Consider the following 22,789-nt stretch of genomic DNA (forward strand, 5'->3'; position numbering starts at 1 on the left):
AGCAAATTAATATACTCCTTTGAAAATATGCATATTATTTTGTAACAAATTCCAAATGAATTCCTTAGCTACTTTAAGACCACGCACTTAGAAATTCACAGCTGTAGAACTGACGACTGCAAGGCAGCCTCAAAAATAAAATTCTACACTAACGCAGAATCATGACTCACAATATGCTCCCTCTATCTGCATTCATTTTAGAAAACTGATGAACTGATGACAGGTGTCAGTTTGTGCTTCTTAAAAGAAAGATCAGATGGGAATCCAGATTGTAGTTTTACCAGAGGTCAAATAAGAAAATACTTTTAGAGTTCTAGGGAGCCATGTGTCCAAGAGCTATCCTAACAGTGCTCACTTTTAATCCTGTTTTTGCTGGGATATGTAGAAAGAGAACATTTAATTGCTCTCTCAAATCACAGAATTAGGATTTATCTTGCATGGTAAAAACAATTAATTTTTTTAACCAGAGAATAACACAGTTTATTGTATGGTTGGTAAACTCTTCTGAAAACATGCATTTTCCAGTGCTTAACGTCTATGCAACTGTTACACCTTTTCACAGGAGTCCTGTAGGTGCATACAACAGGAGGTTTGTGATGGCTGAATTACAACGAAAAGCCAACATCTCAATTACACTTAAAAAAAAAAAGTTCCTGCTAACAGTCAATATGGAGGCCATATTCATCGAATATCAAGCTTTCACTTCCACTGCTTATTAGCGCCAAGAATGAAATCACTCTGTAGCAGTGTCCCTGTCCTTTGTGCAGCAGAAGCTGTTCCTTGGCAACCGATGCAGACAACTGAGTTGCCATAGAAACGGGAAAGACTAATTTATAAAAACTCTGAAACAAAGCAACTGTAAAGGCAATCCTAAATAGGGTGAGAATATTCTGTATTACTTCCTACAGCATTCCCACCATTAAAAAAAAAAAAATTAAAAAAATACTAAATTACTAGTCGTCTAGTTGTAATTTTCATTATTTCTATAATACTGGGTTTACTTAGAGCAAATGTTTAGCTGCATCAGCAGTGAGTAGCCCCTTTCTCCCTCTGGTACAAGTTGGCAAATATACCTGAAGATTTATACCACAGCTGAAGAGCAACGCTTCCCATTTCAACCAGTGTTTTCTCTCTCAAGGAAGAGGAGGGCTGAAGGAAAAGGCACAGAATGACTACTGAGGGGTGTGCCCAGAATATTTGCAAGCTGGATAAAGCAAGTGTTCACGTAGCAACAAGGCAGAACAATTGTGCACATCATAGCTCACTTGAGTTAAGTAAGGTATATTCAAGTTTCTTATTCATTAATAAATATTTATTAGTAGAAAATACTTTCTCTTCTTCAGCAACCAGAGAGATGCCAGAGACAGCCATCTCCTGAATGCATTTTAACCCCATTTCCATTGTGTGCATGTTCACGTGTGGAGAGCATGCTCAAGGTGTAATAGGTAGCATATTGTGTTTTGTTCATTAAACCTGTATGGGAGGGTATGGATGAAAGATTTATGTGCTCGCAAGGCTTGATAGCTCAACCGAAGGACATCCGGCAAAGTAAACAAGACCCGTAGCTGAGGGGGTTGAGTAATCACATTCTTGCATAAGTTCACCCACAGGGCAACGAGGAAGACCTTCAGCTTTCATCCTTAAGACCACCAGGAGGCAGAGAAAGACCCCCCAGCAACAGAAGGAACATGCGCAGAGTATCGCCCTGATTGTGACATCGCGAATACAGGAAATGAGACTGTATATAACGTGCTTCCACGAGGTGGGAAGTTGCGAGCCGTTAGCGGAGCGCAGACTCCCCGGCCGCCCAGCGCTGCCTTTGCTCTTGTTCGCTTGCTAATATAATAAAATTCCCATTGGATTTTGACACTTTAAATTGTCCGTGTCTCTACCTATCACAATTTGGTGCCGTGACTCGGATCGCGACTAGATTGCGGCCTGCGGCTGCATTGGGGAGGCGCCCCGCCATCCGGCGGCCCCTGCAGCCCTCAGGTCGCTTCTGTCTCGACCGACGAACCTAAATTGAATACTGAGCAAAGGAGAATTGATAGCCCTGTAATCTTTGTGCACAAAGCTCCGAACGAAGACGCAGGACGCGTGAGTATAGGCCGGGAATCCGTTCGGTTTGGGTTGGGTATCCTGGGGCACGGTGTATGAGACGTCCTGCCAGGGCGAAGTGAGTGCGGACCCTCTAGTAGTGCATTTCTCGTAGCCCGCGAGGGAGCAAGCCACAAACGAGGGGAGCAGTTGGTGTGTGTGCGAGAGTGCCTCAGAAGATGGGACAAAGGAAAGCAAGCCCTTTGAGCCCATGGGAGAGGGGCCCCATGTGAAATTGCCCCAAATACCACCCGATAGTCCCCTAGGGCTGATGTTGAAACACTGGGATAACTTTCTGTCTAGGCAGGGAAAGGATAAGGTAAAAATGATCCATTATTGCATGGAGGTCTGGGGCGGAAAACAGATTCGAGGAGACCATCTGTATTGGCCTGTTTTTGGATCATTTGAGGATTGGATATGTCAGGCGCTAAACATCTACGTTAACTCAAAGGAACCATTTAATTTGGAAGAAAGTGAATATGCCAGTCTATGGATGGTGGCCGACACTAGGGTAAATTTATACCCTTTAAAAGAAAAGGGGGGTGGTTACCGAGGGAGGAAGAATAGAGAGGAAGACGCGGTCCCTATAATACCACCACCATACATTCCCCCTCCACCACCTCCCCCTCCCATTTTACCACCACCTGCACCGCTCCCACCTTTGCCCTCGGCCCCTCACCGCTTGAACCCTGATTCGCCCCCTAGTTCCCCTGAAATTTACAGACGTAGAACCAGGAGCCAAACACGACATACACATGAGGGTGGCGGTTTGTACCCCTCGAGGGAAGTACCAATGGCGGGTCCACAGCCAGGAATGGGGTTTGTAGAGATACAGCCCTGACAGCATGTTCCCACTGATGGGCACAGGATGGGTTCTCCTCCTGCCATGTTAACCTCAGTAGTCTCCAATTCGCCATGACACATCCACAGAGTTAGGATTAGGCAGTAACTATTTGTTTACTGACCAGCTGGCTACTGCCAAACACAGCATCAGTGACAAGTCTCCTGGCTGCCTTACCTCCACAGGGAAAAAAGTCCACTCACAGCACTGAGGGTGTCAACCTGAGCCTGTTTTACTCAACCATAAAATCCCATAAAGTCATTGGAACTGCTTCAAAATTGCTATTGCTCTTTCAAGTTTGACTTAAGCAGACTCATAGAGTCAAAATGTATTAGGCAAGGACTGAAATAAACAGTCTATACACTTTATTTCCATGGGAAACTACACCAGAACTGAAGACACTGGCAAGTTTAAAAGAAAATGCATCCTCTTGATGCTTTCTGCAAACGGAAGAAATCAGTCATACAAACAACTGTACTCGACCCCAGCTATTCAATGAACTATGAAAAACAGTATTCTCACTGGTGATTATCACCAAGACTGTCAGGTGTGTAAAACTCAGTGGAGCTAAAGGAAAGCAGCACTCTGGAGAAATACTGCACATCAATCCGTTATCATGAATTATAAGGGGGGGGGGATAAATTCATCCAAATGGAACAATTCTCTGAGTTCCCTTAGTTTAACACCTTTCCTGTTATGTGAATAAACAAACAAATCCCACACAGATTCAATTAATTTTAATGCAATATTGAAATAACTTCTGAGCTATAGGATGCTTGTAAGAAGCTTCTCCAGTGTAGTATATTACGCACCAACAGCCTATTTCCCACCACAGACAGACTCACCCTAACAACCTGACAAATACTACTGCATACAGCTTCTCCAGAGAGTTTTAAAAGTACGTAGAGGTTAGAATTTAACTTTACAGCTTGAAGGGTTGGTGTACCAAATATTGTCTGTGAAGTCCTCTCTACTATGGTGCTCTAACAGAGCTACAGTAACTTTTGAGTTAGCCTTAGAGAAACCCAGGAATATAATAGAAGGCATGAGGAATTTAGTTCTTTTAACTAGACGCTGGACCGCAGAAGATCTATGAGCAGACCAAATTCACTTGACATAAGTGCAAGGAATTTAAGGAACTTATCCAGCTTTCTCAGAAGTGGTTTTGTACTTCAACTATTTGGCTAATCAGATGCACTAGAAGAGTTAGAGGTACTGCCACCTTACCAAAGAGCCAAAAAAGGTGGGTAGAATACATTCTTGTCTCTTTACAGGCTGTGTTCCAAAGCGTGAGAAGTTATTAGCATGTCAGCTGTTAACTTGTTTCACTGAAATACATCATTGCACATTCTCACTCTTCGAAGAGGCAGGTGAAGACACACTCTCCACTAGGCAGTCCTCATTCTCTTGTGCTGAAGACACAGTCCAGTCATAAGTCTTCTTGAACTTCCCTTGATCTCAAGATGACAGGCAATAAAATTCCACCTGGATATCTGTGACAGCATTATACTTTGCAGACACTTTCCAAACATGAGTGACAAATCCACTCTTCACTGCCTACATGAATCGAGTTTACCTACAGAAAAGATTACAACTCCAATTTGTCATCAAACTATTAACTTATTGGAACAAGGTAGCTGGCATGATAAATCAAGAATATGTAGTTTACTTATTTTAACAGTTTCTTTATTCCTCATCCTAAAGAATGCATTTGATTTAGGATCCTTCGTCATTCTGAAACATTTTGGTCAACAGCTGGCTGAATACAGTCTGGTAGTGTGCCCAGGTGGCCAAGAAGGCCAACAGCATCCTGGCCTGTATCAGAAATAGCGTGGCCAGCAGGAGTGGGGAGGTGATCGTGCCCCTGTACTCGGCACTGGTGAGGCCGCACCTCGAATAAAGTCTTACTACAAAAAAAAAGACACTGAAGTGCTTGTCCATGTCCAGAGAGGGACAACGAAGCTGGTGAAGGGCCTGGAGGGGCAGCTTCTTATGAGGAGGGGCTGAGGGAACTGGGGCTGTTTAGTCTGGAGAAAAGGAGGCTGAGGGGAGACCTTATCGCTCTCTACAGCTACCTGAAAGGAGGTTGCAGTGAGGTGGGGGTCGGTCTCTTCTCCCCAGTAACAAGTGATAGGACAAGAGGAAACAGCCTCAAGTTGCACCAGGGGAAGTTTAGATTGGATGTTAGGAAAAAATTCTTTACTGAAAGGGTTGTCAAGCATTGGAATAGGCTGCCCAGGGAAGTGGTCAAGTCACCATCCCTGGAGGTGTTCAAAAGACAGGTAGACGTAGTGCTTAGGGACATGGTTTAGTGCTGGACTTGGCAGTTTTACATTAACAGTTGAACTCGATCTTAGATGTCTATTCCAACCTAATGATTCTATAAGCAATAACAAACATTTGCCCAGTATCTCTGAAAGCAAGGACTTTCACATTTTCGTATGGAAGCTACAAGAATAGCTCTAAAGATCAGCAGCAGTGTTAAAATAATGGCTCTGTTGGTGGCAATTTTTTCCGCAGCCTGAAAAGATTTTAACAAATATTTTGAAGCAAGTGGCAGATTGCTTGCATTTATATGTGATGGAGCAAGACCAGGGAAGAACCACCTCAAATGTTCTAGTAACACTTTCCTCTCCAAAGACAGCTGTATATGCTATCCCATATTTGAAAACTATTTCCTTATAAAGCCTGCTGCCATAGTTAAGGACTAGTCCAGACAGGCTTTGCTCAGTACTTGTTCCTAGCAGAACCAAACTTCACAAAGCTGAGGGAAATCTAAGCCATACTAACAAGGGGTAGAGAAAAGTCGGGGGGGGGGGGGGGGGGGGGGCAGCGTGAAAATCCATCTGAAAAAATAACTGGGATAGCATAGTTTGTTCACAGACAGCATGAACTGGAGTGGTTGTGTGTTCTGTGTTCTGTGTTCTGTGTTCTGTAATTGTCTCTTTCGATGTAGATTGATGGTATCCTCATTCAGGAAATAACTTTACATTTATTGAGGGAAGGAAAAAAACACCCTCAAGTCAACCTCCCCTTTTCCTCCTTGCCCCGTCCTATACACTATCTTCCCTACAGGAAGAGAGAAAACTAGGGAGAGTACAGTTTGCCTAGCTGTTTTTTAGTGTTGGTTAGTAGCTGATAGCCATGCTTGTGCTCCATACAACAATTTAGAAGGAAGTGAATGAGATAAGATATCTGAAGAGAGTTTTCACAGGGTATGAAATTTTATGAATGAGAGCAGTACCAAAAAACCCTGGTTAATTTAGTTTATTATTCTATTGCAGGATGTGTCACAATACTTGAAACTTGTTAGCATCAGCCAGTTGACTCAGAATGGTATTATTCACAGCACTTAAATCTTTTCTGAGAAAGGAAGTTTGAGAACATGAAGCCTACAGAAGATTTTAAAGTTGTAAGGAAAGAGCTGCCTAAAAGGAAGAAAAACCCAAATTATGGTTTCACTAACATGACAAAACAAAGTTAGGCTACTAAGGCTACTAAGACTTTTGTCTGCTAAAATTTTTATTTGAAAAGCCCTTACTTAGCTTCGGCTACCAGCTTCACCAAATTAAGTCTTGAGATACGTCTGCAATTAAACTTTTTTCAGACTTCCTAAGGATCTAACAATACTTGAATACATCACAGCTTATGTAGATGGCAGAAGACACTTTAAATTACTTGTTACGTTTTCAGAAATGGAGGAGCATCTACCCTTCTAGGGTCTAGAGTCCTCCCTTCTTTGGGATGCATTACTTGGGATTTGCCATGAGACAGCTGCTTCTTGCTCTACAGTGCCTACCGACAACCATTCTATTCCCAGGGCTCCCATAAGAGTTTAACGGGATTGTAAATCAGTTCCTTTTCCTGACCCACATGTCATACAGGCTCCTGTGTAAAGGGGGTGAGCTTCTCCTCAGTAGCTCTGTACTGCTTTCTACAAACACTTCTCTCCTTGCTGTTCCTTCTGTGCTGTGTTTAGCCTTACCGTTCCAGTCTACTAGCATCATCCATGACAACTTTATATTGTCCTCTCAACTTCTGTCTGCATCTCCCCTCAAGGAGGGCAGATTATCCAGTCTCATGCTCATCTTCATGTCCAATGCTAAATAATCAGCCTCTCCTTCTCTACACCTCTATTTCTAAGTGATTAAGTACTAATTTAAAAAGGAATTAAGTACCCCTTACTAAAGGCAAAATGTCTTCATCTTATTTTGCAAAAGCCTCTCATTTAACTGTTATCCAGCATTTTCTGCTTAACCTTGATTAGGACCACAGGCAGAAGTGGTGTCTTTGTTCTTTCTAATGCAGCACACACCCACTGCACCTCAGAGAACTGTTCCAGCTCTACTTGACAAGCTGAAAATGGCTTGTCACCTTTTCTAATCTGCTTGGAGGTTTTTTGTACCAAGTTTAAAGACTTATTTCCAGTGAGCAATCTAAAATAGTACAGAATAAAAGCTAAGGAAAGTTGGTACACATTTTTAGTGAGGCTTTGTTCCCAAAGAACAGAAACACTTACCATACAGACAGACTACCATTGATTTGGGATATAAAAGCTTTCCACACACTCTACCTAGTTTCTTCTGGGGGAGAAAATTTGGAGCTGTAAGCCTGCCTGTCACTTTAGGATTTCAGAATGATGTTAAGTCATGACAGGCTGCTTTAAAAAAAAAAAAAAAAAAAAAGTAAGCTTGATCCCTGTGTAACATCATAATGTTCCTGTTTATGACTGCAAAACAACCTCCCTACCCAGGGGAGGAACTGGAGGCAGTGGTGAAGAGCTTCAATCAGTACAGTCACAATACAGGTCATTTTTCAGAGCACCTGCCTCTTATTTCAGTGATCCTTCTGATTATTTGCCTGTAAGAGAAGAAGCACTTTTAAAGCTTTCCCCTTCCTACAGAGGTACAATGTGACATTCAGTTGTTCCTCTCCCCCTCCTTCAGTAACATTTAAGAGAGCAGTTCCTACGGTATGCTGTGAAAGATGGTATGCTGTGAAAGATGACTGGCATTCACTTGGACTCAGCACAAGAGAAACCAGAGCTTAATTTTCTTTTCTAGGACAGCCCTCCTCCATCTGTAGATAGAAGGGTTCGTTCTTTACAAGGATGCCACATTTAAACCTACTCCTCCTACAGTGTCATTGAAGACTTGCCAGAGAAAGGAAAGTCTCATCCTTTCATTCTCATCACCTCCCTCCCCCCACAAACAACCAAAGTACAAAACACAGCAGGCTACATACCAGGACCCCACATTTAAATACTGCTGCTTAAACGAGGTTTAAATAAAGCTGCAATATAATTTTGGTTGAAAGCATTTTTCAGGAAGGTGTTATTCCTACAAATACTATTTGTCTATAATGACTCCTATACAACTTTACCCGTTTGCCCCTTTGGTCTCACATTTAAAATTTAGTAAGTGTTTTATAATTAATTTTAGCTTCACAGCATTATTTCTTACTCATGTCTTAACAAAATTGTCTGAAAAAATTAACTGAATAGCTTTTTGTCAAAAACAGAAGTTATTGGGTAAATGTATTCATTCTGACAAATATTTTAACTGAAAGTGTCAGCCTTTTTATTAACAACCTCAATACTTATACATGACTATAAAAGGCTTTATTTCCTTTCAATCTTTTGTTATACAAATAGAGCCCCTGAGAGACTTTACCTAGTTGCTTGGCACGTCCATGCTACAAATACTAAATGTTCATCTCAGGTTTATTTGTTGCTACATTTAACCAAAAAAAAAGTGAAAAGTTCAAGTATCAACGTTCCTGGTTCTCAGCCCTTTAGAATAGCCCCGTTCTTCCTATTTAATCTCTTTAGATACTATGTCTCTCAACCTTTGCTCACCTTACTGAGAGCAATCAATGCTAATACTAGTCCAATCATCTTTACATAAGATACAGAAATTTTATCTGCATGCCTATCCCTGACAAAAAAAAAAAAGCAGTTGTTAACAACTGCTTTCAGAAAGATCCTAATCAACTGCACAACCCCTAAACACTTCAGACTTCCAAGTCCCATTCACCTACACACACATTTTTTTCCATCATCTCATAGCAATGAAACATTCAACGCTTGTTGCATTGAAAACCTTCACGTCATGCTTACTGCATTCTCATCTGGTTTCTGTTCCTCTAGTTCTGATAGGCCATTTGATTGTTCTTTCCTACATTAACTGCTTCATATTTGCCTTATTAAATTTTACACTGATTGCAGTCTGTGTTCCCAATTCATCAAGATCACACTCTATTTAAACAGATTCCTCCAGAGTATTCGCAATGCTCCTCAATCTGCCCCAGAACAGATGTGTTCTGGTTTAGAAACGGAAACATCCAAATCAACTTTTTTTCTTTAAGGCCTATAAGCCACCTTCTTTTTCAGAAATACATAGAAAACTGAATGTGCTACAGCACGGGAGGTAATTTTAAGTAGCAAGAATAAAAAAGTACAATAGCATTTCAGACAGCAATACAGACTACTTGGACAACAGGAAACAGAGTATCTTTTTGTATTCCAGGCGCTCTCACCCTAAACCAAACTGCTTAGTAAATTCTGCTAACACCATGCTCATGTAGCTACAGTAAGAAGTGGACAGAAAATAAACTACTCTGTATCAGAATTGACAATGTCATACATAGTCTTTCTCATGATCATGAGCTTCTATATTTCTAACCTTTTTATTCTTAAGCACCAATGACAGAATTACAGCATGCATGAGTTTATTCTCATGTGAACACAGCATTTCTCATTATCAACGTCTACTGTGCCAGGATCATTTCCCACAACACATGCATGTTACACTCACCTCCTTCTCAAAGTTATTTCCTCTCCAAGGAGCTTCTAAGTATGCCACTTAAACACTCCATATATTGCATTAGCTTTAACACAGATTTTGTGTGGGCTTAAGATGCAAACACAGATTTCATACATGGAGAATCAGCAGGAGGTTAAAGAAACCTTGATTATAAGCATACAAGATACACAAACAGAATAAAAGCTGGACTACAGAATTTAGATGTTGTGCTCAGGAGACCATTTCATACGCAGAACTCCACAGAAAGCCCCATTTATCAGAATTTGCTAGATTTTAAACAAAAAGGAGCTGTGACTAGAAATCAAAAAAAAAGAGATAATACTGAAATGCACAAGAAGAGTAGGTAAAAACTGAAAGAAAATGAAGGAGTCTCCTAGAAAACCTTCAGAAACAGAAAAATGATTCAGAGGCATATAAGAAATCAAGAAAGGGAACATGAAACAGCAGGGTATTTCAGGGACAACTAGAATAAAGAAAGTGTCAAAGGTTTAGCTTTTGGATGCATGCTATATAGCAGCAGCTGCAGTTTGCAATCCAAATTAATGCAAAACAGACACAACCTGGCTGCAAGGGAAGGCAGGTGAAGGTATTTTAAACAGCAAACATTCTTCTATTTTAAAAGTCAGCATGTGCATTTGAAGCAATGCTCACTTTTAATCGAAGGCACTCTAACCTGACTATTCGACAAGATGCCCCCAATCTTTTCCTACTGCCTGGCAGCTTTGAGAAAATCATTGCTTAAACCAAGCCAAAAAGATAATTAAAAGCAGTTCGAACTCCGATTTCATTCTCCACTCACTCGATGAGTAAATGTCTCTTACAGTTTTAAGCTATTAAAGCTCAGAGGAGTTATATTTAAAAGAGATTTCCAAGATCCAACATTTAATAGAAAACCAAATCCACCAGAACAACTGATTTGGGAAAGGCAATCAGACTTAACCACTTAACATGAGTTCTATTTTCAGTAACATCCAAGTCTGAATTCAAAACCCTATAGTGCTTTGCTTTTATGGTTCTAGTGCGACCATACTACAGTCTTCAATCTTGCTTTCTGAACTTAAACTCATTTATGTCTGATAATTTCACACTCATTTTTACCTACATGTAAAGTACCATACGCTGTCCTGCATGCCTCAAGTCCTCGAAGACTTCTTTGCTCTTCTATGACTGCAAGAATTCAGTCCTATGGAAGCAGCTTGATTTCCTCCTCAGCAGCCTTCTCAAGCAAAAACACCTCCTTGTAGTCAGTGGTCTGACCTACTCCAACAGGTTTTTTTGGGAAAAATAACAGAAAGTACTTAAATAAAATTTAAGAACAAACTATATGTGACATACACCTTGTCACATGCCATTAACCAGTGACATCAGGAAAACAGTCTCAAAGAGAGTTTGATTTATTTATAAGACTCTAAGCCATTTTCAGAGTATTACTGTCTTCATTTGGTACAATGGAAACATTTTAACCTACTGGTAATTGTATTATTTCCTAAATCTGATTGAGTCTGGACATTCTGCCCCCATGAACTGGCACACAGTAGTGGACATAGATTCAGAAGAGATTAAGTCAATACTTCCTACAGGATTGAACAAAATAGTTTCATGCTTAAAGAGGAATGGAGGGGGAAAAGGGGCAGAATACATGGTACATCACTGATTTAATAGTACTTAATATTGTTGTCCCTGAAGATCCTCTAAGTCTCAATCCCACTTCTACTGAAAATTCACAGCAGAAATCCTCAGACACAGAGAACAAGCAAAAAGAATTGCATCTTCAACTTCTACATATAGCAAGGATCATTTAAGAAAGAATCCTTCTAGAGGTAGAGACCTGGATTCATCTTGATTAACTTGATGAGCACCTGAGAAGTATGTCATTGCCCTAGACTCACTTTCTACAGATAAAGAATCACGAGAGGCAACTCCAGACCAAAGAGGTAGAATATCCAAGGGCATTTCTGTTTCTTGCCACTCGCTATAAGAGACAGCAAAGTGCACACCTTAAGAAGCTGGAAGGTACTGAAAATAAATTAAGATGCTTCACAGCTGACTGCAGTTTTAGAAAAGAAACTAGGTTCATAAAAGCTTAATTAGAAAAACAAGTACAAAATTGGGCTGTCACTACCATTTCCTCCACTGTCAGTAATTTTAGGACTATTTTGCCAGTATCAATTACATTTTGTGGTGTTTTAAAGATCTTGGTTCCTATAAACAGATAGAGAAAAATGAAAGGATTAGGTTTCACAGAGAGAATATTTATGTAATTTGCCCTATCAATATTTATCATTCACAGAAGAATCTTCTTCTACACAACAGTAGAAGGTTGGAAGAGAAAAGTAAGTGGAAAGAAGTAAGTAATCAAGGACATACTTGCACTAAGTCTCAGGTAGCTGTTCAAATGAGTTCGATTAAGAAGTTACTAGCCTTTAGTTTATTAACTCAACTTTTTCAAAAGAGAGATTGACAAGGTTATCCAAGTGTTTGTGCAAAAATTCAAGGCCCAACAATCCAAGGATAGGTTTATAATAAAATGTTTACATTAAAAGGTAAATATTTAAATTCTAATAAACTGCATGCAGTATTAAGAATTTTTCCTATCAATAATATAATTAATTTCTTAGGAATGAAACACATGTGCTACAAAAAACTATGAAAGGAAAATGTTGGTTTTTTTTTTTTCTTTTGATGATGCTCAGAATTCTGCTAAATGGCTGGAAATTCTTAATTCGCTTGTAACAAGTAGTTTTAGAAGGAATAGAAACAATGCAGCAAATCCAAGATCCATTACGCTTTTTTACAGTCTTATTACTTCACACCACTTCAGAGAAAGGAAATACACACACCACACTTACTTATGCAAATGAAAAAATCACTACTAACAATAACAGCTTTAGAGAATAAAATTAAAATCATCCCAGTGAACACAACAGTTTGACAATATAAACTGTAAAGTCTTCAAATGATTGATATCAGCTCATTCAGTGAAAATCATGAAATACAGTATCATAACAGGACAGGGGAGCAGAACAGAGACAGTTTAGGGTGGTTGCTACCTGAAAGCATCACAAAAAGATTTCAGGTGTTGACAAAGAACCTGTCTGGTCTTGAGGACTGAGTGCTACTGAGCAGCGGATCACCAGTAACCATGCCTGTCTCCACAAAAGTGTCATACAGCATCATCAGAGAAACCTGCAAGCACTTTTCCAAGTCCTCTTTCACTAAACAAATATGCAAAAAAAACACACACAAAATCACCCTCAACAAGACCACGCAGTTGGGGATGTTTCCATTTGCTTTTCCTCCCCCACCACTAGTCAGCAATACACAAATCAGAACTGAAGTGGATGAGAAGCTGCTCTTAGTTATACTATACATTTAAAGCAACGAAGCAAAGTCCAGATGTAGAGGAAAAGGACACTTAGTCTAGCAACTGACAGTTCTGAATGGCCACACCATCTCCTTTCTACTAAGAGGGCCTTCCTCACACTTACACAATATGATACTCCACCTCTGAGGAGCTAGAAATTACTCTTCCTTAAAAAAGGCTTCTGACCGTACATAAACTCTCTAATGAGTAACTGCATACCCTTATAAGACAGTAAGATCAACTTATGCAATATTTAAAGCAAACTGAAGCAGATATAGAAGTTTTCAGTCTTATTCAATTAATAACATCTTTTCTTTTGCACAGCATGAAAGCCAACCTAAAGGTCGCAGAAGATGGCATCTTCTCTTCTTAATTTTCGAAGTCAGCCTACAGTTCCTAAAGGATACCAGTTAGCAACCCTGGAAACTCCTATTGTGAGAGAGCTTTTAGAGAAACACAGTTGTCAGTCTCAGCTTAATAGGAACCGACCCTAGACAAATAAATGAATACACTGCTTTCAATTAGGAGTGGGCTTCTGTTCACTCCTTTACAGAAGACTATTTGAGTAACAATCAAAATTGTTAGTCAATGTCATAACATGACATCAAAACAGCCTACCCAGACTCACAGGGGTTCAAAGACCTATCAGAGCTCTCCTCCAACACCAGGATAATACCAATTACCAGCAAACTGTCTACCCTAGCATGCCTTTGAATGATTTTGAACCATATTTTTATGCTTTTTGTATCAAAGTGCAGTCTAATTTGTAACGGAAGTCCATTTCTCTCAATAGGAGTTGTAAGAATCTTCCAAGACCCCCAGAGCCCATCACCCACTGCTGAGATAGGCAATTTTCAGTCACTGATTTTTTTGGTTTGTTTTTCAGTCTATCATGTCTTCAAGAAGCGGCCTTTTCTCCAATACTAAGAAAAAAATCCTCATCTTGTAAGCACTTCACCAAAATTAGTTTCAAAACACCAAAGCCAGAAATTATACATCTTACAGAGGAAGAAAAAAGGTTTTGAATAAATATACTGCAGACAGGAAGGAGAGAAAGTGAGATGCATTAAAAGCTGGACAGATGCTCTTTGTTCTTGGAGAGCATCTCTCACAGCTACATAACATGGTGGTCTGTCAGCATCTCCCAGATAGGGCCCTAAGCTTCCTGCCTAAAATTAAGCAGCATGGCTATTTTCTGAGGGGCACGGTCGTCTTGTATTCACATTAGAAGCCCTTTAGGAAGGAACAGCTTGTACAGTGTAAGCACAATGGTTTTCAGGTCCCCAGGTGGTAGTGCAATATTAAAGTACCACCTGAAAAACAGAAGCACGTTTCCTAAGCTGTTGCTTCGCTGTTCAAATGCTTGCATGAGCTGCAGAAGCCATTCTACTTAATGTTTGCTCCCAATTAGTCAATATCTGCACAGCTACATCTCGGAGAATTCGCCATGGTTCTCTGGTCAATCAACAGCACCCCTGTGTGCCTGCGGCTGGCAGAGAGCTCCAAAGCCTTCAGCAGAAGAGAGAAGTTAAAGTTACTGCACTTGAGAGAAGTCATACAGAAGATAAAATAGCACTTGTTGTCCACGTTTTTCGAACTAGGAATAATTTTAAGTTGCATGCATCTCAAGTGGATTGTAATTACAACTGAAGAACAAATAAAAAGAACATGCACAACCAGTCACCCTTAAAATTAAATGCGCCTTCTATATTAAGAATGGAACTGATGTGAATCAAAATTACAGAGCACGCACAAAACGAGTCACTGGACACAAATTTTATTTTATTTAACATTCATTTCATCTAGATTGTTGAAGACACGCTATGCAAATGCTAAGTAGAGAAAGCCTTTTCATGAATGGTACCTACCTTTATGTAGGCTTTTCTGTACCAAGGACAATCCAGGTCTAGAGAAAGATATTTAAGATCTTTAATCAATCCTACAAAAGGGTAGATGCGGCCAAGAATTTACTGTAGAATATAGACATTATTATCAGATGTTTTCCACTTGTTAAGAACAAAACAATAAAAAGCACATGCTCTGTTTAGGTGTAGGTGCGAAAAGTTGCCTTCTTTTCCTTGAGAGGGTACTTTCTTAAAACAGTAGTATTAATTCCTTATTAAAAGCTAACATATTAGGTGCCTTCACAGAGAGCAGTCCAAAGGAAAGGGAGTTCGTCTGTATCATAAGATACCTCCTTTAGAGTGGGGTTCCAATAAAAAACAAAACCATATTACACTCAATGAAGAAGTTTCAAGCTTTCCAGCACTGTGATGTTCCCTTTCCCTGCAGCCACAATTTTTAATAGCTATTTTAATGGCTTAAAGCAAGGTTATTGAGGGACATCCTATGCCTCTCAGACACACTTTAAGTAATAGCAGCTGTATATTATATTCATAAAGGTGATTTGATCTGTTATAACATAGTTATTAAAAAAAAAAATCAGATAGTGACTTTTATTCTGGTATCTCTGCCACTGACCACTTATCTGTCTGGAGTCAAATCGACAGCTTAATGCATAAACTGAAAAATAATTTGCATGATAGCATCTTGTTAGCTAAACAAACCACCTGTTCAAATAAGTAAGTCCCAGTATAAACCAGATGTTCTACCAAAAGCGAATGAAGGACTTACAAGGTAACAAAGGACTTTTGTCTGTAAATACCCTGTACAAATACACACGTTGTAACACTTCTCTAAAATGGCACTGTTTCACACTTTTGCTGTTATCTGTGACCTTCATTAGTGTTCACCCATTTTAGTCATCAGTATTGTTCTAGAAGTGCACCGAGTAAACAGAACCCAGAGAACTGAGCTTGAAACACAGTAACTGGGCTCTATCTCCACAGGCAGCTTGTATCCTTGACATTTGCGTTGTGTGTCCAACACCACCTTTTACAAAACCATATTTTAATGCACATCAAACTAACAATGACACCTTCTGTTAAAGGAAGGTTAAAAACCAAACTGCAACAGTGCAGTTACAGTACAGCGAGATATATTTTAGCTATTAAAAAAAAAAAAAAAGAAAAAGAGTTCCTTCTCTGCACAGGTATGTGATAATATTAAGGAACCACACTTAACAATATCTTTTCATACACTTAAACAACCTTCTAACCCCACCAAAAAAATAAAATAAAAAGGAGTAATATGCACAGTAAGAGCCTGCCATCATGATCTGTATTCCTACAGACAGCCATTAAACCTACTCATACTATTCTTATTTTCCTCACAGAGCAAAGCTGGCACAGAAAACACTTCAACACTTACCCCCGGAAAGGTTTTAATTTTGGCCTGAGCTCATAAGACTGTTAAATGCATCTTCAAACCCATGAGTATCTTACAGGGAAGTGATTCTATCTCTTCTTCTAGAGTACAAACAGCATCAGTTCCTTGTACCAGTAGAAAAAATAAGTATACCCATAAAAATATACATACACTGTTCTAGACACATGATGAAACCTATCTGGCTTTGAGGGATCATTAATAATTGAACTGCGAGGTACTAAATGCAGGCCACCGACATGCTACACGACCAGATTGCAGTTGTACATTGTGCCCCTTCTAGCGCAAAGTAAACATTCTAGATTTTCAGAAAACTTGAAGTCAAAATACAGATTCTGACAAATTATAAGGAAATGCAAATAAACCACTAGTCGGCCTGTTTGTAATAAGAAACAGCACATTTTAACAAAACTAAATTAAATGCATGAAATCCAAAGTAAATGCCTACCCAATACTGGAAAACATCAAGTTTCAGTCCCTGAACTGCCAGTGACCCAACAAGACAAGATTGCTTAATTTTCTTGGGGGTTGTTTTCTTGGGGGTTGTTTTGTGGTCTTATTTTTAGGGGTTTTGGCTTGTTGTTCCCCCCCACCTCCCCTTTCTTCTGCTATTCCAGCATTAAAAACCTGAATTGGCTACTACAACACACCTACTTAATCAAGCTCCCTGGAGTTCTAAGGAACACCCACAAAGCATCATGTGCACCAAAAATTACTAAATTTTCCAAAACCAAGAAGGAATTTTTGGGATGCAGGAAGCAACTGGATGTCATGGAAAAGCTTTCTTCCTTGCAATCACAACTTTCCTCAGGTACTGATTGTCCAAGCGCTACCTCTCTCTCATCAAGCCAAGCTCTTTACATTGTCATCAAATTTTATAGGCCATCATTTAAATTCCTTTTAGCTGAACATAATATTTATTAATGTCTTTTAGAGATACAAATCAAAACATCACAACTAACCAGGCTGTGGGAGGGAGAGCATTTAAGCTCAACTCCTCAGTGTGTAGTGCGAGTATGGGACAACCACCTAACCTGGATGCCTAGTTAAGACATTGACTCCTACTACTTTCTTTTTATTAACCTAAGGCATCTGACGACTGTACCCAACAACACTGTACATACTTCATTGCCCACCTGCACTAACAACACACGGGGCTCAAGTCAATTTTTGCCATGGATGGGCAATTCCAGTGTTGGCCTCAAAATAACTCACAAGAGATGACTGTACAGAATAGCCTTTCTCCAAGTTACATTCCCAAAGAGTAATTCTAGGAGAGCTTTATTCTCTCATCCTTTCAGTAAATTACTTTTCTTGGCTCAGAGCTTTAAGATTTTACTGCTTTTTAAGTTTGAGACAAAACATTTAATCACAGATTTGTTAAGATTTAGCCACTGAACACAGGCTTTTCTACAACCTTCGAAGCTCCAGCACAAGTCACAGTAGAAGTCCCCAACTATACACACTACTGGAAAAATTTTTGATTTACCATGGATTTCCTCCCAGTAATCATTCACAGCTTGAGTTTAGCAATAAAGAAATCCACCATCGTGCCCCCAACGCCATCTGGAAGATCAGGCTTTTGGCAGAGAAAAATGGAGCAGCAATTGCCTAGCAGCCCAGGAAGTCAATGGCTTCCCCACGCAGGGATGAGCAACAGGCTGCTCCTGCTGAGCGCAGGACTATGCATTTCTCTTTCTGACAGCAAAGCTGCTTTGGACACGCAGTGCGCAAGGTCTCCGTTACACTGGCAGGTCACACACACACCCCCCTTCCCCCAAATCCTGCCCTTACCAGTAGGGTTAAGCAGCAAGCTACGGAATTTCAACTGTATAGCCAAAAAGGCAAGGAGTGTGGAGAGCCAGTCTCCTGGGAGAGCCTTTAGACACAAGGGTTTCAGGCTGCGAGGCAGATAACAAACACCTCAGTACACCACTGATTTAAGCTGATCTCAAATCCCACAGCTTGACAAAGGATTCAGCTGAACTTTGGCAATGTCAGGGCCAAGAAAACCTCCTCCCTTTCCCCCCAGCAGTAGGATAGTACTATTTACTTCTAGCAATTAGAGCTCTAAAACAAGTGTAAAGGTTTTGTTGGGTTTTTTGTTTTGTTTTGTTTTTTTTTTTTCATTTTAAGCACAACTATTAAAGGGGAGTTTGGAATATGTAAAAAAAAAAAAAGTGAGCCCATTATCTAGGAGACAACAGACTACATTGGCATCCTTCCAGGCTGCACTTATTAGCTAAACCACAAGTTTATTTACATATACAATACCAAACAGATATGCATCCCTTTTTATTGAGAAGGTTTTCAGAAACTGGAATAGTCACTCAAGATCTTCTGTCAAGGTCACAGCAGGGACCACCACTGATCTCTGCAGCTTTAAAATCCCAACTCCTTCCTCAAATTTACTAGTCTCCGTGCTCCCTGGAGCATGAGACAAGGTAAGAAGGACAGAGATTGAGAGTTTCCCCAGACATACACTTTAACTTTGCTGCAGGCGAAAAGAACTTCCCATCCACATTTTTGCTCCAGGTCAAGTTCCCAATAAAATCACAGTAACGGTATCATTGCAGGTATGTATGAAGTCATCAAGAACTAAACTACTGTCTCTAACTGGTGTCAGAGGTTACTGATACAAAACAGCAGATGGAAGGGACTTCTGGTCAAGCCAGACCTTGCCCTGATTTGAACCAGTGTCCTGAATAAGCAGCTTGTCCATTAACCAGCCCTCTCTGAGATCAGAGGGTACAGCTGTAGCTGTTTCCAGAACCATGCCTGCATATTAACCCCAGTAACTACAGATGTGTTAGGATCATCACTGGATCTAGTTATTTACCTGTATCAAGCATATTTTGCAGCATCTCCTGACAACTACACTGTTAGCTGTATATCTGTGAATCACTGAGCTTAGAGTCTGTAAAACCCAGCTATATTGCAGCAGAAATATCTTGGTTTCTAGCAGCTTCTAGCTTCTCAGGGAGACTGTTCACTCATCTTTCTACCCATATTTTATACCTCTATCATTTCTTCAGTTTAAGTTACATCTGTAAATGCAAGTATTTGCCTTATTTCTCTAGAGTCACCATTGCTCTAAATCAATTCAGGTCATGCTGAAATTAGTCTTGCCCTTCAGCAGGTTAACAGCTTCTCCAGTTTTGCTATAATTAATACATGTCCGTAGATAAATTGCAAATAAAGTGAAAGACAAGAAAGAAGTAGGATTACTCTGCAATATTTTATCTTGTCCCTCCATCCCCAAGTCCAATAAGAAGCCTCTCAAAAATCTCACCCTAATGCAATTTAGTAAGTCAGCAAAAGAGAGACAATACCTTCAAGGTATTTCATAGAAGAAATAACACGTAACCTATAAAAGACTCCTCATTAAATGTGGGCACCACACATAACCCTACCTGTTTTCCTGCAAAAGGGAAAAAAGCTTACTCATTTTCTAAGCTTGCACCTTCTTCATAGTCCATTCTAGCTGCAGTAAGATTCATTTGGTCACCCTGGACAGCAGTAGGCCTGTATTTATCATGGTGGAATATGTCCTCACCGTTTGTTCTTACAGTTTATGGAAAGGCAATTAAAATGACTCATAAAACTGCTGTAGGAAAAAGCTGAAACAAGTTAACAGAATGAGCTGCTTTAAAATGATGTTTCCGGCATGCAGAGCCAAAACCACATCACACTTTCAACTGACTGATTTATAGCTATTATTTATTATAAATGGCAAGACCATCACTGAGGCCAAGTCATGCTTCATGACATGTTCCTGAACTGCTCACAGATCTTAAGTACACTATAAGCAGTGGAAGGCCTGGTTCTATGTTCTAGAGAAAAGTAATGCTTTACTTATGTACTACTCTTTTCCTTTTGGAAAACTATATTTTCCTCATGATGAGAATGATCATCACAAAAATTCTTACCTGTTTTCCATCTAGTGTGTATAAGCGTTTAACCACCCCTGAATCCAGCTTGATGGCATCGGTTATATCAGTAAGAACCTGTTCAAATGAATGTGCTGTCTTCTTGTTGAGCAGAATCCGGACTGCTTTCCGTGGTTTCACCCCGCTCCTGATGATAGTGACTAGTTTAGGCCTAATGAAATCCTTATTCTCTTTTGCATCTGGAGTACCTCCTTTAGCAGTGGCAAGAGATGGCACTGAACGAGAAGTAGAAGTTGTCTTAACATTCACTGACCAGTTTGGGTTTACATTCTTCGTGTACTCCAGTTTCTTGAAGGGTTCTATGGAACCACACACATAGCTTTCCCCTGCGGAAACAAAAGTGTCAGACCAGCAAGTCAGATTGGAGGGGGAGGAAGGAAAAAAAGAAAGAAAAATCCCAGAAACATCCCAAATCAAATCCTTCTCAAACTATTAAACATTCTTCTTATTCTTGATTTACAGGGCATACAATATTGACCTCTGCCCTTCCCAGATGCTACAGACTATAAAATATCTTTTAGAGATCACTCATCAGCTAACCATCCAGAAAATGCTGTCACAAAATCCTTGAAAGCAGCAGTTTTCTTTTCAGAAAACACCATCTGCAGCGGGGATCGCTGCTGTCAGTAAGTAGTGTTCATATCTAATCAGCTGCCCAGCCCCAGCACATTATCACAGTAGTGCCCCAGCCTTCACGCTTAAATGGCCCGCTCCTAACAAAACAGCAGGCCCCAAACACTTCTGAGGAAATAACATGAAAGGTTGTCAAAAACTATAGGTTACAAATAACTTTCTATAAAAGGTGAAAGAAAGTGTCACAGGAGATTTGTTAACATTTGATTATTTAAAGCTTTAAGTAGCATAAACCCAGGATACAGGCAAGAAATCTCACTGTATTATTCCACTGACTCAATACATAATATAGTGGGAAAGGAAGGCAAAGAATAGTAATTACAGAGTTCTCCTCACAACAAATTTACCATACTTCAAAGAAAAAAGTGGACTACAGATCATATTTCTATTGGAGTACTAGCTACAATAAAATATTTTCTCAAATACCACACACACGCAATTTCTGAGGAACTAGAAGATAGCCAGAAAACTCCAACACATCTCTGTTGATTAACACCTTAATGCAGTCCAGCTGCAGGCTGCTGCAAAAGGGGACCTGCTTGGGTCCTCCCAGCCTCTCCCTTGAGCCTGACTGAGCGACTGCACTGCCAGTCACACTGGGTGAGCTGGATCAGCTCAGTGATCTCACTGAACATAAAGACAATACTGAACACTAATTTTGCAACAAGCTGATCCACTTCACCCTCTGGCTGGGAAAAAAAAAAAAAAAAAAAAAACCACCAACAAACCAACAACAAAACAACCACCACCCACACAAAGAAAACAATACTAGATCCAGCAAGACCACACCTTCTGGCAGCCTGCTGTTAAACTCCATTACAAATAATGCAAAATCCTATCGTGAACAATATCACAAAAAGATCTTAGATGTTTTAATTCTTCTGATTCGGTAGTTCAGTGTATGCTACCAGCATAGTGCCTTCATGTTAGCAGTTTAGCCCAAGGTATTAAAATAAAAACAGACGAAAACTCAAGTGATGTACCTCCTATGCCAAAAAGCACAAAAGAATCAAAGATTTTCCTAACGATCCCTACCCTAAGGAAAGAGGACTCACAGTTCAATCATTAAAAGAAAAAGTAGTACTTAAAATTTGTGACCAGAAGTAAAATTTAAGGTTTCAGGGCACCCAACCCAACCCCACAGATGACAGAATGCTGGCAGACACCCAGAGTTAACACAGTTAGAAATGGGGTGGGGGCTCCACTGGGACATGAAGCTCCGGGTGCAACAGAGGTTCAAGTCTGTTGGCATGATGCTCCAAAGGCGAGACAGTAACACCCTGTACACGCATTATCACAAAGGCAGTGGAAGGACTCCAAAAGAAGACAAAGAAGTCAGAGCAACATGTGAAGATGGATCACCGAACAGAAAAGATAAATGCAATGACAGCATAAGATCAAATAAGAACCATAAAAAGATTTTTGGGTTTCCTTCTTTTTTTTTCCTAATCAGAACAGAATACAGAGTGGGAGATGAAGTAAGGCATTCCAATGCTTACTAGTCATTGTGTGAATTCAAGTTGAGTTGCACTTTGCCATAACATCTATAGCATTAAGAAAAGAATCCAAGATGGAATGCTTACACCGACCTTGGAAGAGACAAAGGTAAGTGCTTCCTTTTATCCTTTGCATATATGTGTGTGAGAGAGAGAGAGATGGTAACATCAGAACAGAAAGGCTTAGCCACAGTAATGATCCAAGAGTGATCAAACAGTACATACTTTTTTATTCATGTCCCTGCCCAATATTTTTAGCACTAGCTACTCAATTACTGCAAGATCAGAACACGTCCACA

At 39.9% G+C, this 22,789-nt stretch overlaps 1 protein-coding gene across 7 annotated transcripts in view; it reads right to left on the reverse strand.

Annotated features, from left to right (window-relative positions):
• Positions 1 to 22,789, reverse strand: part of DCLK1 (doublecortin like kinase 1) — a 244,361-nt gene that overhangs the window by 213,082 nt on the left and 8,490 nt on the right. For all 7 annotated transcript variants that reach the window (XM_086481887.1, XM_086481888.1, XM_086481894.1 and 4 more), the window contains exon 2: positions 20,341 to 20,687. In XM_086481887.1, the coding sequence (XP_086338013.1) occupies positions 20,341 to 20,687 (347 nt within the window). The remainder of the gene's footprint in view (positions 1 to 20,340; positions 20,688 to 22,789) is intronic.

Source organism: Leptosomus discolor, chromosome 1 (assembly GCF_034619465.1).
Source record: "Leptosomus discolor isolate bLepDis1 chromosome 1, bLepDis1.hap2, whole genome shotgun sequence".
Classification (NCBI taxonomy): Eukaryota; Metazoa; Chordata; class Aves; order Leptosomiformes; family Leptosomidae; genus Leptosomus; species Leptosomus discolor.